We start from the raw sequence: 16,460 nt of genomic DNA, 5'->3' as shown, positions 1-16,460 counted from the left end.
TCTATGCCGCTTTACATCCTCATGCTGTACACTAGATATTTGCCTGTTTAGATTGCCCGTTGTGTTTGAGGGCTGTCAGGAAATTGTACTTACTTTAATTTTAGGGTGCTTTTAGACAGAACAGTGATCACTCAAAAAACTGTTCAAAATGGGCGAAAGTGACTGATAATGGTTCGCTTTTCCCCTCGCTGTTTCTTTTATGCAGGCATAAAAATCATCGTTGGCTCGTTCACTTTCAACGTTGATCGTTCAAGGTTTCACATTCACTTAGGCCGCCTGCACACGGGCAGAAATCCTGCGGCGGTATTTCCCGCGGGATTTCCGCCACTGAAAGCCTGCATAGGAGTGCATTACAATACGCACTCCTATGCAGACGCCCGCGGTTTGGCCGCGCGAAATTTTGCGTGGCAAACAAACCGCGGCATGTCCTATTTTTGTGCGGGGCTCGCAGAGCCTCGCACAGAAACGTCACTCACCCGGCCGCCGGCTCTGGTCTGCGCATGCGCCGGCTGCCCAGCAGCCGGCACATGAAAGAGCCGGGGCCGCCGGGCGCGGGTGAGTACGCGCTCTTCTCTACTGGCGCTCGGGTCGGGTCCCGCGGCGAGAATTCTCGCCGCCGGATCCGACCCGCTCGTCTGCAGGCGGCCTTAAGTGAAAGGCTGAATGATTCTCGCTGAATGGGTGAACGATTAATCTTCCAGGCTAAACATGCTGCATGAAAGCTAATGAGCTAGCGGTGACGTCATTGGCTCGCTTGCTCATGCAAACGAGAATCGTTCCATCTAAAAAGAGCGTTCGAGTTCTTTTACGCGGGACGGCGGTTGGCTGAACGACTGCATCGTTGGCGCTTATGAAGAGTGTGTAGACAGACTTCGATGCTGAATCGTGGGCTTCTTGCTCATTGTTTCACCTTCTATGTAAAGTGCTGAGCGGGAAGCATTTACATGGAACAAGAAGCCAGTCATCCAGCGATCGTTATTGGAGTCAGCATAAAGACTAACTGCAAACGGATAGGGAATAATTTATTTTCTTGCTCGAATTAGTTTGAAATAAATGTGCGCAATAATTGCTCCGTGTAAATGGGCCATTAGGAATGGTTCCGTCAGCACCTAGGTTTGGTTAATGAGCACCTTGCTTCTGCAGCTACTAGACCAGCTAATTCAATTAGAGATACAGAAGTCATTTCCCACCTTAAAAATCTCTTTGGAGCACTGAGTGAGGATTGTACTGAACGTTGATGAGAGGCCCAGCTCTACCAAACTCTCAACATGGGTCATCTTCTCAGTCTCTGTCTCTTCTCGCGTTTGTTCAAGAACACTGCTTTCAATCAGGGCAAAACACCTTAATAAAGTAAAATGAAAAATAGTGCATTTTATGTGAAAGGATGTATAATAAAGATTATTATTTATAGTAAAAAGAGAATATTTTAAAATGTGTGGTGGATTTAGACCAGAGAAGTTGCGCTATATATATATATATATATATATATATATATAAAACACACACACACACACACACACACACACACACACACACACACACACACAGTTAAGAAAAAGCATCGTCTCACCTGTCCATGAACTGCAGCACAAAGTCTTCAAACTCTGCACTGGCTGAGCATAGCTCTCTCTCCACCTGAAGAAACACAGAAGTTGGAGGATGACAAGAGTGAAGAATGCAGTATTTAAATAGCACCTGTCAGCTCCTGACCAACAGAGCCCTTCACCACTCAATGTTTGATCTAGAGTCAGGGGTAATAGCAGGAAACCGCATGTGGGAATGACTCTTCCCGTATACCTGAAGAACACTCCCAAGTAATGCACCTTCTGATGATACCTATAGTTAGACACCAGAAACATAGTTCCAATGACAACCGGAGAGAAATAGGGAATCCTTACCTCTGACAGATCAGTTCTTTCTTGGAGTACTGAAGAGCAGTCTACTAAAGGCACCAGAGTGGAAAATGTTGCAATAAATTGGAATGTGATCTGTTTAGGGATAAAAAGCAAAAATATTATCAAAACAACCATTTAGTTAGATAATCTTACAAAGCAATCAGCCCAAAGGTGACGGATTTCAGCAGTGATGGTGAAATCATTTATGCTAAAAGGGCCACTCCGGTGAAGTTTTTGTCTTCATTCATTATGCAGCTAGCCCTCCAGTGTATATATCTGTGTATAAGTTAATGATTCCTTTCTATGAGTTCTTCTCCTCAGATGGTCATCTGATCAGCTCAGATTTACTTAACACCAAAACTGCTTATGGGCCATTTACATGGGACGATTATTGCTAAAATTCATTCAAACACACAAATCTGACCAATAATTGTGCAGTGTAAATGTGCAAAAATTGCTCACTTTTCATATACAGGTTTTTAAAGCTGATTTTCAGTCAGCATAAAAACCATTGCTGGATCGCAGGCTGGTTGTTCTGTGTAAACGCTCCCCACTCAGGGAGAACCCTGTGATCTAGCGGTGAAGTCTTTCAGTGTAAATGCTCAGCACGAGCGCCAAGGACCTTAGCGGTGACGTTAGCACTAGTGCAGTCTTTACAGACTGTTGGCTTATGTAAAAGGAAAGTGAGAGTGTGACTCATATACCCCAATCAGTGTTACCGATCATCACATCGCTGACGCAGTTATATCCTGATGGAAAATGTCTCTTAGGCCGGCTGTAGACGGCCGGGTCGGATCCGGCTGCCCAGCCCTGAGCATCTACAGAGAGCAGCGTGTCACTCACCTGCTCCAGCGGCCCCGGCTCTTTCATGTGCCGGCTGCCGGCGCATGCGCAGAGCGGGGCAGGCGGCCGGTGAGTGACCCCTGTACAGAAATAGAGCATGCCGCGTTTCTTTTGCAGAGCGAGATTTCGCGCGGCCAAATTGTGGCCGTCTGCTTAGGATTGCGTTTGTTAACACAATCCTATGGCAACTTCCAGGGGCGGAAATTCCGCGGGAAATCCCGCTGCGGAATTTCCGCCCGTCTGCAGGCGGCCTTAGAAGCCGCCATGAGAAGAACACATGTGGCTTCAGGATGGCCTGAACATATCGCTGAGCTGTCGTTGGCTCACGTAAAACTACTAGGGGTGACCAACACGCCCCCTGAAATGGAACTTTTTTTTTTTTTGCAGAGTGTACTAGTGCCTTTTAATTAAATTTAAAAAAAAAGTTTATTAAAGTTCAACTCCTAAAAAAAAATATTTGGTACCAGTAAAAGTCTGAACTGTTAAAACATCACACTAATTAGGCCCCTGTCCACAAGTGAGCAGGAGAGAGAACCGACAGTTCTCTGCGGTGAGCCTATCTGACAGATAGGCTCACCACGGAGAATTGCGGCACGGCGTGATTTGAGTCCCTTGAGCAGAGAATCGCTAAGATTCTTCGCTTGTGGATTCTCAGCTATGGCTCTTGGAAGGTGCGGACAAAAACAAAAATTCTGGTCTTGAAGGGGTTAACCTATTTATCCACATAAGTTGAATTCATTTGAACCCTGTTCCACATTTGCATTACATACCATGCATTTGCTAAAATCATTTGGATCCACACCAGGGAGCGCTCTCATCAACAGAGGCAGCATGTGCGTTGGGCCTTCTGGGAACCACCTGCCACCGGCGACGAGGCTACGTGCCACCCCAATGACACAACTTAGAGTTGCTGTAAGCTGGTGCGGCTCAGTTAATGTTTCCATAGCGGGATACGTTCTGCATAAAGTAAAAAGAAAAGAAAAACAAAAACATCCTTGTCATATTTGGTGCCAAGTGTATTCATGATAATGCAGTGTCGGGGTACTAGAGTCACGGGCGGGGACAAATGGCAGAGTCCAACAATACAACTTAATAATTATGATTGAAATTCACTCTGTGATACCCACATAATGCAAAGTGTTGACCACACTGAAAATCCGGTACCTCCTGGATATAGTCAATAGCCAATACTGGATAATACTCCTGATTCCCAAATAATGTTCAGGCCTACATCCTATGCAATAGTATTATAATGATAAGAGGCTATTTAAAAGGGGTTGTCAAAGTTATGTGGAATGCATATTTAAAGCCCCCCATTGTGTAATATAACAAAAAGTAGTTGATACTCACTAGAGATGAGCGAGTATACTCGCTAAGGCACATTACTCGAGCGAGTAGTGCCTTAGCCGAGTATCTCTCCGCTCCTCTCTAAAGATTCGGGGGACGGCGCGGGTGACAGGGGAGCGGCGGGGGAGAGAGGGAGAGAGAGATCTCCCCTCCGTTCCTTCCCGCAGCTCCCCGCCCGCCAGGCAGGGAGATACTCGGCCAAGGCACTACTTGATCGAGTAATGTGCCTTAGTAAGTATACTCGCTCATCTCTAATACTCACCTCTCGCCACTTGTCCCACCATCCGATTGGTGAGGGTCCAACCACTGGGATGAGAATAGAGGTACCCAAGTTCCCTGAATGGAGCACTTTGTCATGCATGCGCACTGCTGCTCCATTCATTTCCATGGGACTGCCAGAGATAGCCAAGTTCAAGTGCTTGGCTATGTCCTTTGGCACTCCCTATTCACGTGATGAGTGGATATCCCAGTGGTCAGAATCTTATGGCTAGCGGAGAGCTTTCCTCGCATGGACAACATGGTTGGAGGCAATAATGGATACAAGCTTAAGGAACCATTATAGAATGTAAGTTATGCAAACTTGTGCATTATATAGAAATAGAACGATGTATTAGTAAGAACTATTAGAAAGAAAAGCTATGTAGGGACGAGCAGGTAACAAAGTAAAATAAGAAACAAGGTACGTGTAATTAACAAATCACCTTTCAAGTACTGGAGGAATTACAAGTTCCGGGCGCATCAGTGCAAGATTCTGCAGGGCCTGTGCCGCCTCCAGACTGCCCGTTTTACTGAACATGGCCAGGAGGACGGGCTGCATTATACTTTGCACAAAGTCGGTTACATCTTGGTCACTGAGCTTATGGCTGTCAGGCACAGGGGTCAGCCACGACGGCTTCTTGTACCTCTCACGGTGCAGCCTTCGGACAACACAGCATGGCAGTCTCTGCAGCAGTTTCATAAGTTTTGTCTGTTGAAAACAAGCAAGAAAAAAAACCAACAAAAAACATGTTTTCAAAAAGTGCATATAAATGACATCAATGATGAAAAAATGCCATCCACAGAGCTAAAAATCATTGCCGGTGTACTACTGCATCGGCCCGTGTGAACAGGCAGTCCTTTATCTATCAATGACTGCCTGTTTATTGTGAATGGAGGCGGGCGGGCGGAAGAGATCTCTGGCCCACTTTACCTCCGTTCACTGAGTGATCGTTACTCCTGTGTGAAAGCACTGGGACGGCTGTCAGGCACTTTAGCATCCAACAGCCATGCCGTGTAAAAGGGCCTTAAAGGGAACCGGTCAGCTGCCAAAACCACCATAAACTAACTTGTGGTGCTGTTAGGGGAGGCGACAGGGAGCCGGGTGAGGTATGTTTCACACTCGCCCACTTCCTGGTTCTTGCAGGACCCACTGGCCGGAAATCTAACTCTTTGCACAGTCCCATGCAGGTTCTCTTTTATGCAAGTCTATGGGGAGTGCAAGCACAGGACTCTGGATGGGGGGGGCAGATTTTCGGCTGGCGAGTATGAAGAATACCTCACCGGCTCCCTGTCACCTCACGTGACAGCTCCATTTGTTTATAGTACTTTAGGCAGGTGTAAGGTTCCCTTTAAGAATCGCAAATAGCACAAATTTGGCAGAGCTCACTATGCAGGTTACATGCATTCCCTTAAGGCACCGCATGGCTGGCATGCATTAACACCAATGTTTTGCTTTAAAAAAAATTGGTGTAGAAATTTAGTGCATTTTATCAATTTATTTACAGACAATCTTCTAACAGTCAATGTATATATAGTCAATCTATGCACTTCTAGTGGTATTAGAGGTGGTGCAGAAGACGTTTCGTAAAGGCTACCATATGGCCACCTGCAATGCCCGGCAAACAATTTAGTCTTAGGATTGCTTTACATGGAACGCCTCTCGCCTCAATAATTGCTCGATAGAACATGGCCACCAACAAGGTGATAAGTGAGAATGTCTTCACTAGTCTCTAAGGCCTTCATTTCAGTTCACCTAACAAGTCAATGCTTAGTTATAGTCTGGTGTAAACTGGCAATCCTTTATCTTTCAACAACTAGCTAAGAACTTTGCGCTTCAGCGATTGCAAAAAACGAATAAAACAATTGCGCTGTATAAAAATACACAAATAGTCGTTCATACGCAAATGTCTCGCTGCAGCAACTATTGAGAAACTACTTGGACGATTAGTTGCTCCATGTAAACCCACCCTTATTCTGCAGTCAGCCCCTTTATTTGTCCCCTACTTTCTGCTAACGTTCATTTAGTCCATTCTTCCATCCTAGGATAGGAGATTGCATCAGTAAATCATTCAAATAGGGAAATCGGTGTAGCTTTCTAGCCCCTTAAGGACCAGGTACCGTAAATGTATGGCGCTCGGTCCTGGTTGTAATCCCAGCCGATGGTAAAAATACTGCGTGGGATTAAAGTTCAAGCTCCTACAAAGTAGCAGGAGCAGGTCGGGTCTTCAGATATCAGTCACAGCCAAGGATATGTTAGAGAGGCGGTTTTTAACTGCTTCGGGCTTCTTTCTTGCAGGCTACATACCGCTCATTGAGCACTATGTAGTGAAGTGTAACTTTCACTTCCACTATGCGACCCAGCGATCATGTGATTGCCGGGTGCCCCCTGCCACGGTAGAACTGCAGGGCCCTAGCAAACCCATATCAGCTCGGTTAGTGACTACTGTTACTACAGGGGGATGTTTTTCCCCTGTAAATGGGGCTCCTATGGACACCCCAGCTACGGTGGAAAACTGTGAAATTAAAAAAAGACAAAGTGAATGACCCCCAGGTGTCTTATATGATGTCACAGGGCATATAGATGTTCAAAAAAAAAAAAAAGATAAAATTGTATAGTCTCTAATCTGAGACTATACATATAATACATCAATCCATCTAAAAAAAAGAAGGAGTAATCCATTCCTGTACTTTATTTTAGCGTACATATACAATTTTTAATTTTTGCCCTAACAAAAAAAAAAAAATCAGTAAAGAGATTTTAAATATATATATATATATATATATATATATATATATATATATATATATATATATATATATATATATATATATATATAAATAAATAATATTTCTTTAATATACTATATATATTTTCTTTAAGATATATATTTTTTATTTTTTTTTGTACAGGAAATCACTATGTCACAGGCAAAAAAATGCAACAAAAATAGCTGATGAAATTAAAATAAGGAGGTGTAAAACCACGACGTGGGTAAAATCCGTAAAAAGTGTCTGGCCCTTTAGGGGTTAAGCAAGGAGCACAATTACATCAGTGCCAGTGAACATAAATAGCTCCTGGTCACACGCTCCCTTCTGGCTCCACATCTGTAAGGCTCCTGATGTTTACTCCCCGCATGACAGAGGTCTGCTAAAAATAAGTCGAGGTGCTAAAAAGTTAAACAGGACATTTCAGCCCCCCCATGCTGACATCTTGTCTATACGCTCTGGAAAAACCTAGGAGATTTGTGTGGAACTATAGATCTCACAAGGTCTGCAAATGATCTGTTCTATGTCCGTGGCACAGAGCCCAGGAAACCTGTAATAGTGGCATTTACTGATGAAGAAAACCAAATACCTGAGGCCCTTGGGCAATCGCAGGTGCCAGCTGCAATCAGAACAGAGCTGCTAGTAGGGCATCAAGTTTATAACATCAATTACCGTGCGCTGAAATCCCGGCATGTATAGAAAGTCTATATAGCCTTACTGAATGGCGAACTCTGTGTACAAACTCAATTACATCTATTTTTATCAAAAGGGATCTAACCAATATTCGGGCAATTCTAAGACTAGTGCTACGTGGGGCGACGTGACAAGACTGGTAAGACTGCGGCAAAATCAAAAGTCACGTCAACTTTTCCCTAAAGGAAAGAATTGCGAATGACCTTGCAACGATTCTAAAAGTTCTAAAACATAGCCGGAACTTTTGCCACTGTTTCCATATTAAAATAGTAAAAGAGTGAAGTCATAAGGGTGACTTTACTAAGAGTCGCACACGTCGTCACCCTAGTCTGGCCTGGAACCTACGGCTTAATAACACCCACTGTCGAAGATAGGCAGGACAATTCTTCAGATTTGCTGCTGTGCTAAAGGATAGCTCAATGCTGTAACTATTTCACAGCCATTTATCAGACCAACCAATGAATAGACTAGAAAAATTAGTCTATGACCAACTTTAAAGTAACCCTTTGGTTTCGGGACAAAATTCTGTCCTAGGACTGGAGGGGTTAGGAGTAGATTACCTGCATTTGTTCTATGCCGGCCGTCTAATCTCGGTTTTTGGCTGTCCAAGATGGTCACTGTAATTATCTACCTACCTCATGCACACTGTGCACTGCTCTTCGGTTGGTTAGTGCTGATCATCTGAGCACTGGCAATCTGAGAGCAGGGATAGTGCATTAGTAGTCTAACCCTACCAATGCACTATGAGGATAAAATAGTCTGAAGACTGCGTCGGCCATCTTGGAAGCTGAAAACAGAACCCTGAAGCGGCAGATCGGACAGATGGCAGAGAACACCACGAACAGGTAATCCAAGAAGAGAAATGTCCCGAAACTGGACGGCCACTTTAATCAACTCAACAAGAGCCTATAAGAGGTCTTCTACTGCCCATCTGTGAGGGCTCCCTTTTGATTAATTTGTGCCATATACAATTGTTCAGAATGCCTATCTACACAGTGAAAGGACTGGTTGAATTAGTTAAAATGTTCCCTTTTTATTATACATCATAATAAGTTGCCATAGCCCTTTCTATTCCCCGTAAGCATATGGGTGGCCAATAGATAGACTGAAGACTATGCGCTTCTCATATATTCTGTCCACTAGAACCAGGTAATGATCTCCTTTGTAAAGGCTTGGTAGTCTGTTTAGCACTTGGTACATATCCAATACAAGGATGAAGTAAGGGATGCATAATATTCCTACTAAAGATGATCAAGGACTTAAGAGGAGGCGATTTAACCCTTTCCAATCCACTGTCTGCCGTCTAAAGACATTATGATTTAAGGCTGTACAGCTCGGATGTTGGAAGACGTCCGTCGGGGTTCTCTTACTGCATATTGCCAGCCTCTCTGCTGTCGGAGCCTATCCAAGTACTGCATGTCACCTCATGCAGTACTGGCTTTAGCCAGCAGATAGCGCCGTTGTATAACGGCAGAAAAAGAGTAAGCCCCCTCGGATACAAATTGGATTGGAAAGGGTTAATAGTCCAAGACCAAGCCTGAACACTTGGTGCTTGGTGCTGTCTCACAGAGATGCAAAGCCATGAAATGTTTATCTCCTGAATGCCTTTCCAAGGAAGGTTTTTTACTAAGGAACGCTGATGGGATCATGTGCCTGGAAACCTTTGCAGTGACGGATCATTTCTTTTGCACAGATAATGTAAGCAGAGTACTTACCAACCACCTCCCATTGTTAGAAGGGTGATAGAAGGAGGCAATGCTATTAAATAACCCTGTAAGATGTTTCTGCACAGTCTTGCTCGGTCCTCCCTGCATAGGACAAGACAGTAACATAAATGGGACAATACAGCAAAAAAGAAAAAAGGAAACTTCATACTTGTACTACTAAACATGCAAAAAAAGTAGCAGACTGCATGGCCAAGGGTCCTTCTATATGAGCGTGTAAGCTACTCATGCCAACCACAACTGACCAACAATGTCGGTTAGCGCTCGTTCCCTCCAATTATCTGCTGTACAGGGGCAACCAATCGTTAACACAATCATTTTTCCCCACACAACGGTCATTGATCGGCTGCACAGGAAGATGTGCAGCCGAGCATTTCTGTGCTTGCATGATCATTCAGCCGATGAATGAGTGTTTGCCTCCTTACAAAATACGACTGTCGGGCAAAAGAGTGTTTGGAGGAATGCAACACCCAAGACACACAATCAGGGCAGGCAGAATGTATAGTCTACTCAAGTCTTCTTTCCCAGATCAGCTCTATAATCATAGTTATGCAGGGCGTTCTGTCAACCCCATCTCATTCAGGTTGTAGGCAAGTAAAACAATTACCTAATGTAGTCCTATTATTATTGGAGTCATTACCTTTAAGTGGACTATTAACCGCGTATTCACTTTTTAAAAAAAAATTTAAAAATGCATGTATTTTGGGCTGACAATTTTTGCACTACGGGCTAATAAAGAATTTATCAGTTTGCCTTCTGCAGCTTCTGCATATCACTGTCTATAAAAACTGCAGTCTAAGGGCCCTTTTACAAAGATTGATTATTGTCCAGTCTCTCGCTGGATAGTGTGAATATGAACGATACTTGTTAAATATAAATGCTGTCAGTGACTGAATGGCAAACGATCATTCATTCGTTAACCACTGATTGTTATGCTTGCCTAAACAGAACAATCAAATGACGATCAGACTGTGGAAACAGGCAATCGTTCATCTAGAAACGACTGCCTGTTCACTGTCAGTGGATGGGCGGAAGTGATCTCTGGCCAACTCGGCCTCCGCTCATTGAACGACTATCACTCTGTGTTCGGACGACTGTGTCAAGTGCATAAGCGCCCAAAAATCGGCTCGTGTAAAAAAGGACCCCAAGTCATAAGTCCAATCCCACTGAACCTCTATTAGACTACAGTTTCTACTTAAAGTGATATGTAGAAGCTGCAGAAGACATACTATTAAACCCTAGTGCCCAAAGTACATGCATTTAAGTGAAAGTAATTGACCACACAGGTGCCCACAGCCTATAAGAAAGCCTATGTGGGAGACGACTTGTACAAGAGGTGCCATAATCGTAACAGACGTATGAGAAAAAAATTTAAGTATAGGGCGTGCATTACATTTCCTCTAAAAATTTACACCTATCTCCACAGATTTTAAAAATACCTAGGAAAGGAGGAAGGGGTTAAAAAAAGTTGTAAAATGCAATAGATAAGAGCAATTTTTTTTTTGTCACAAAATACATTTAAAAAAAGGACACTAACTGTGATGCAGCACGAGGAACAAAAAAAGTGTCAAATAAGTAACAAACTACACCAAATTTTTCATGGTACAGGTGTCATTTTGATAAATTTGAAGTAGGTAAGCTGATGGACTTGCAAGGTAATGTAAGAAAATGTGATTAGCACTCCAATATCTGATGTCTTCTATTCATAAACATGACTAGGATATAATAGGGAATTGCTGTATATTCACATTCGAGAGAGCCCATGTTAATGCAGTCCTAACCTCTCGCTCATGACCTAAAAGGTTGCAGGTTCAATCCCCACGTGGTTCAGGTAGCCGGCTCAAGGTTGACTCAGCCTTCCATCCTTCTGAGGTTGATAAAATGAGTACCCAGCTTGCTGGGGGAAGGAGGGGGGGGGGGGGGTGGAGAAGTCTTTGGGAAGGCAATGGCAACCCCTCCACAAAAACAGTCTGCCAAGAAAATGTCAGGATTTGACGTCACCCTGGGACGCTTGCACCAAGGGACTTTACCTTTACAAGACTAGCTAACACTTGAGGGAAAAAACAAAACAAAAAACATTCAAACTTTTTTTAAGCCATCCCACTACAAAATTATGTCATGCCTACCATCATTGCAGTGATCCATATTACTGCATGTCCAATGTCATAAGCATTCGCTAACTGTCTTGGGACTATCACTTGACTGCTTCCTACCGGGAGATTTAAACTACGGAGAACCCTGGTAAAAACCTGAAAGACAAAAAAAAAAAAGGTTCAAATCTCACTTTTAAAAATGTTTCCATACAATACTTATGGTGAACTACAAAGGAAATCTACCGTACATACGTGAGTATTAGCCGACCCAAGTATAAGCCGAGTCAATAAGTTTTACCACAAAACACTGGTTAAACTTATTGACTCAAGTATAAGCCGAGCTATACTTGAGTATATGCTGGGTAAAAAAAAACCCTCCATACTCACCTCCCAGCTGGCATCTGTGTCCCCGGTGGCAGTGCGGCAAGCTGCTAGAATCCTCCCCGGCCTCTCTGCTCGGTTCTGTCATTCCCCGACGTCAGCGCTGTGATAGGCTGTGAATGATCGAGCGCCGGCTGTGATTGGCCGGCGCTCGATCCAATCACAGCTCTTCCTTTCATTGAGCGCCGGCCAATCACTCACAGTGCTGACGGCGGGGGATTTAAAAGCCGAGGAGGGAGATGACAGCTGCTGCTTTAGAATTCTCCCTGCTGTCCTCTCCCTGCTTGGCTTTCAAATCCCCTGCCATCAGCGCTGTGAAAGGAAGCGCTGTGATTGGATCGAGCGCCAGCCCATCACACCGGCGCTCGATCATTCACAGCGCTGACGGCGGGGGATTTGAAAGCAGAGGAGGGAAATGACAGCGGGGAGAATTCTAATACAGCTGCTCGATTTTCAAATCCCCTGCCATCAGCGCTGTGGAAGGAAGCACTGTGATTGGATCGCACAGCCGGCGCTCGATAATTCACAGCGCTGTTGGCGGGAGATTTGAAAGCAGAGGAGGGAAATGACAGCGGGGAGAATTCTAAAGCAGCTTGCCGCTGCTTAAGAATGCTCCTCGCTGTCATCTCCTGCTTGGCTTTCAAATTCCCCGCAGTCAGCGCTGTGAAAGAAAGCGGTGATTGGATTGAGCATGGCCAATCACAGCCGGCGCTTGATCATTCACAGCCAATCACAGAGCTGACGGCGGGGAATGACATAGCTGAGCAGAGAGATCAGCGTCGAGGTTTCTAGCAGCTTGCCGCACCGCTGCCGGGAACATAGACGCCGGCTGGGAGGCGAGTAAGGAGTCATTTATGTTTTTTAACCCTTCCTTGACTCTAGTATAAGCCGAGAGGGCACAAAAAAAATGAGCTGAAAAACTCGACTTATACTAGAGTATAGACGGTACTGAAAAACCCTGGGAAACTAAATGAGTAATATCTCTATAAGGCCTCATTGTCCACTTGCATGCATGGATACCACTGCTGAATCCCACAGTGGTATCCGTGCTTGCCTGTGGCCATGGAGGGGAAAAATACATTTTCTTACCCTCTCCGGGCGCTGCAGGGCTCTGCTCTGTGCAGGTCGGATCTTGCTTGGCATGCCGGCAGCGTGCCTTGCACACCTTTTTTTTTCTTTTTAAATCTCCTGCTCTCCCGTAGATCCACGACACAGCTCAAAAACAGCTGCGGCTGTGCCACGGATACGGACGGCTTCCATTGACTTCAATGGAAGCTGCGGGAGCAGTCTGTGCGGGAGACCTGGAAGAAAATGGAGCATGCTGAGATTTCTTCCCATGAGTGCGACCTGCACGCCGGGAAGAAATCAAATCCCCATGCTTTCAGCTGCCCTATGAATGTTAATGCATCCCTATGGACAGCTAGACGCACGGATTTTATATATAAAAATAAGCACGTGGACATTGGGTTCTGACAGCCAATAGCGGAGGATATGGTTTGGACAGATTGGAGGTGCCAAGTGAATAACCTTAACCCGCCGCAACACCAGGGTATATCATGACGGGAGCTGCTGGAAGCTCTAACAGTTAGGCCTTTTTGCAGTGTAAATGCTTGCTCTTCAAGTGCCATAGGGAGAAATTAAGAACTACAAGGCAGTCATGGAAGTCATCAGCCATCAACCAATTTCAATAGCCAGAGCTCTTGCTCAAACTCAATAATCAAGCCTTTTAGGATGCTTTTACACGATCCAAGCTGTAAATGCAGGAGAGGGCTTCTCCGTGCCAAAATGAGGGCAATTCTCTCCTAGGTTACCTTTGGTATGTAAGGATCCCAATCGATGTAGCCGATGTTATCATTAGCTAAACGTGCAAAGATGTTCACCAAATGCTGCAATGAGAAAACAAGCCAGTAAATAGATGGGTACAAGCGACAATTTCATAAATGGAATATTGTTTTTTTATTTTTTTCCCCCCACAATCTAAAAAGTGTTGCTCCGCTAAATAAGTCATCTGATCAGTCGGGGTCTGACCGCTGGCACTCCCACCAATCATGGAAAAAAAAAAAAAAAAAAAAGATTCCAGAAGTCCCTGAGTGAACAAAGTGTCGGTCAAACTTGTGCATTTCAATGTGCCTGCTAGAAATAGAGTTCCACTATCTCCGGCAAACCTGTTGTTGAAGAGGGTCGGTCAGCAATCTGAAAGGCCTTAGGGCCCTTTTACACGGAACGATTTTCTTTCAGTTTCATCACTGGATGGTGGGAATTAGAATGATAATATGCCAGCAACTGGATGACGAAAGATAAACTGTTCGCGTATCGTTCAGTTTGTGCAGACCTAATAATCAAACAATAATCGGCTAATGTAAACAGGCAGTTGTTCATCTATGAATGACTGCCTGTTTACTATGGAGGGGAGTTATCTGCCTCCATTCACTGAGCGGTAGAGATGAGCGAACGTACTCGGATAAGCACTACTCGTCCGAGTAATGTGCCTTATTCGAGTACCGCTGTACTCGTCTTGAAAGATTCGGGACGCGCTGCGGAGCGGGGAGCTGCAGGGGAGAGCGGGGAGGAACGGAGGGGAGATCTTTCTCTCCTTCTCTCTCGCCCGCTCTGCCCCGCTCCCCGCTGCGACTCACCTGTCAGCAGCGGAGCGCCCCGAATCTTTCAAGACGAGTACAGCGGTACTCGGATAAGGCACATTACTCGGACGAGTAGTGCTTATCCGAGTACGTTCGCTCATCTCTACTGAGCGGTCGTCGCTCCGGTGTAAAAGAGACATTGTTGCCTTGTCTCGCGAGGGCAGTATGTGCGGAAGTATTAACATTTGTGCTTTTGCGGTTGTTCGCTGTCAAACTGATGTCCTCCTCCTTCCTCCTTTTATTTGCAAGGGTTTTCAGATGATAGACACTAATCACTGCATATGATCACTTAGTGGGTCTGACAGCTTAAATCCCCTGATGGGGCCAAAATTAACAACACACTGCATAGACAGGAGAGGTAAAGTTTCATATAAGAAAAACAAAAGGGGGCATTCTAGGCATGGGTGGGTCCTGTATTTGAAGCCCCAATGATAGAACATGGATGACATCTAATTGATAGACCATCAATTTTGATTATCGGAAACTTATATTTTACAGTATAAATGATACCACACTAAAAACTGTTGATCAATACGATTTGTTTATCAGCATACTTATGCATAGTCGATGATACATACCCCTTCCCACTGTGGAAGATTTTGAACTGAAAGCCATAAGCCCATAAATTCATCAAACCAAAGCCTGTAGAAAAAAAGAACACATTAGACTGGATTAGGGCAAGCAGAAAACCAGCGGGGCTTACTATTGAAGGTTCCTGAACACAAGTCACAGCAGAAAAGTGGCAAACATACGTTGCACCACACGACTTTGGGTTTTAGATACTTTTTTTTTGCTGTGTCCGACAAAAAGGGAGCATGACCTAAATTGGGTCACAAATTGAACCAGAGCAAGTGAATGGTGGTCTAAACAGACCAGACTAGTCTTTAAAGTCAACAGATTTATCATTTAGAAGAGCTAATGGGATGGAACTGCTGCATTTTAAAAGTACTCATTAGCTTAACCCCTGAAGGACCAAGCTGTTTTGTACCTTAAGGATCAGACACTTATTAGGGATTTTACCTATGTGCCGGTTTTACTGCCTAAGGGCGCATTCAGACGACCGTATATCGGCTGCGCTTTCACGCCCAGCCGATATACGGCGTCCCTCTCCGCAAGGGGAGGAGGCTGGAAGAGCTGGGAGCAGTGCACTGAGCTCCCACCTCCTCTCCACCCCCTCTCCGCCCCTCGGCACTATTTGCAATGGGAGGGGGCAGAACGGGGCGGCGCTAAGTTTTGCGGCGTAGCCCCGCCCCATCCCATTGCAAATAGTGCCGAGGTGCTAAGAGGAGGCAGGAGCTCCGTTCACTTAACATTTAGAGTTATTTTTTTTAAATTTAGTATATTAATGCTAAAATAAAGTATGGAAATGGGTTCCTCTATTTGTTTCGGACGTTTTGATCTATAGTATGTACGGTTTTGGTTTACAGGGCGCATACGGCGACTGTTTTGGTTGGCTTTGTGTTGTTTTCTTTCTCATTTATATATTGTTGTTTTATTCTGTAATTTTTATTTACTTATTTATGTAATTATGTTCTTTAATACCACAGCCATCATTGAATGGCTGTGATTGTCTAACTCAGGCAGCGTCGGCCAATCACAGCCATTCAATGCTATCATTGAATCGCTGTGATTAGCTGACGCCACCTGAGTTAGCCAATCACAGCATTACCTTTCTGGAGGCGGGGATTTCAAGCCCCGCCTCCAGCAACCAATGCTCTGTCGGCGACGAGGAGGGAGCAACAGCCTGCAGCAGTGCCGCAGAACGCCGGGGGAGGTGTGTACTGCTTTTTTTTCTAGGACACTGTATACTCGGCGCATAAG

General features: G+C 44.7%; 1 protein-coding gene across 3 annotated transcripts in view; it reads right to left on the bottom strand.

The window, feature by feature from the left end:
• The window catches only part of PSME4 (proteasome activator subunit 4), a 130,174-nt gene that overhangs the window by 53,865 nt on the left and 59,849 nt on the right, over positions 1-16,460 (bottom strand). For all 3 annotated transcript variants that reach the window (XM_066595717.1, XM_066595718.1, XM_066595719.1), the window contains 9 exons: positions 15,218-15,281; positions 13,812-13,886; positions 11,653-11,775; positions 9,518-9,610; positions 4,787-5,052; positions 3,509-3,695; positions 1,899-1,988; positions 1,571-1,635; positions 1,191-1,341 (listed from right to left, as the gene is read on the bottom strand). In XM_066595717.1, coding sequence (XP_066451814.1) covers positions 1,191-1,341; positions 1,571-1,635; positions 1,899-1,988; positions 3,509-3,695; positions 4,787-5,052; positions 9,518-9,610; positions 11,653-11,775; positions 13,812-13,886; positions 15,218-15,281 — 1,114 coding nt within the window. The remainder of the gene's footprint in view (positions 1-1,190; positions 1,342-1,570; positions 1,636-1,898; positions 1,989-3,508; positions 3,696-4,786; positions 5,053-9,517; positions 9,611-11,652; positions 11,776-13,811; positions 13,887-15,217; positions 15,282-16,460) is intronic.

Source organism: Eleutherodactylus coqui, chromosome 3, assembly GCF_035609145.1.
Source record: "Eleutherodactylus coqui strain aEleCoq1 chromosome 3, aEleCoq1.hap1, whole genome shotgun sequence".
Lineage (NCBI taxonomy): Eukaryota > Metazoa > Chordata > Amphibia > Anura > Eleutherodactylidae > Eleutherodactylus > Eleutherodactylus coqui.
The sequence above is the reverse complement of the archived record's forward strand: the minus strand, read 5'-3'. Positions and strand labels throughout refer to the sequence as shown.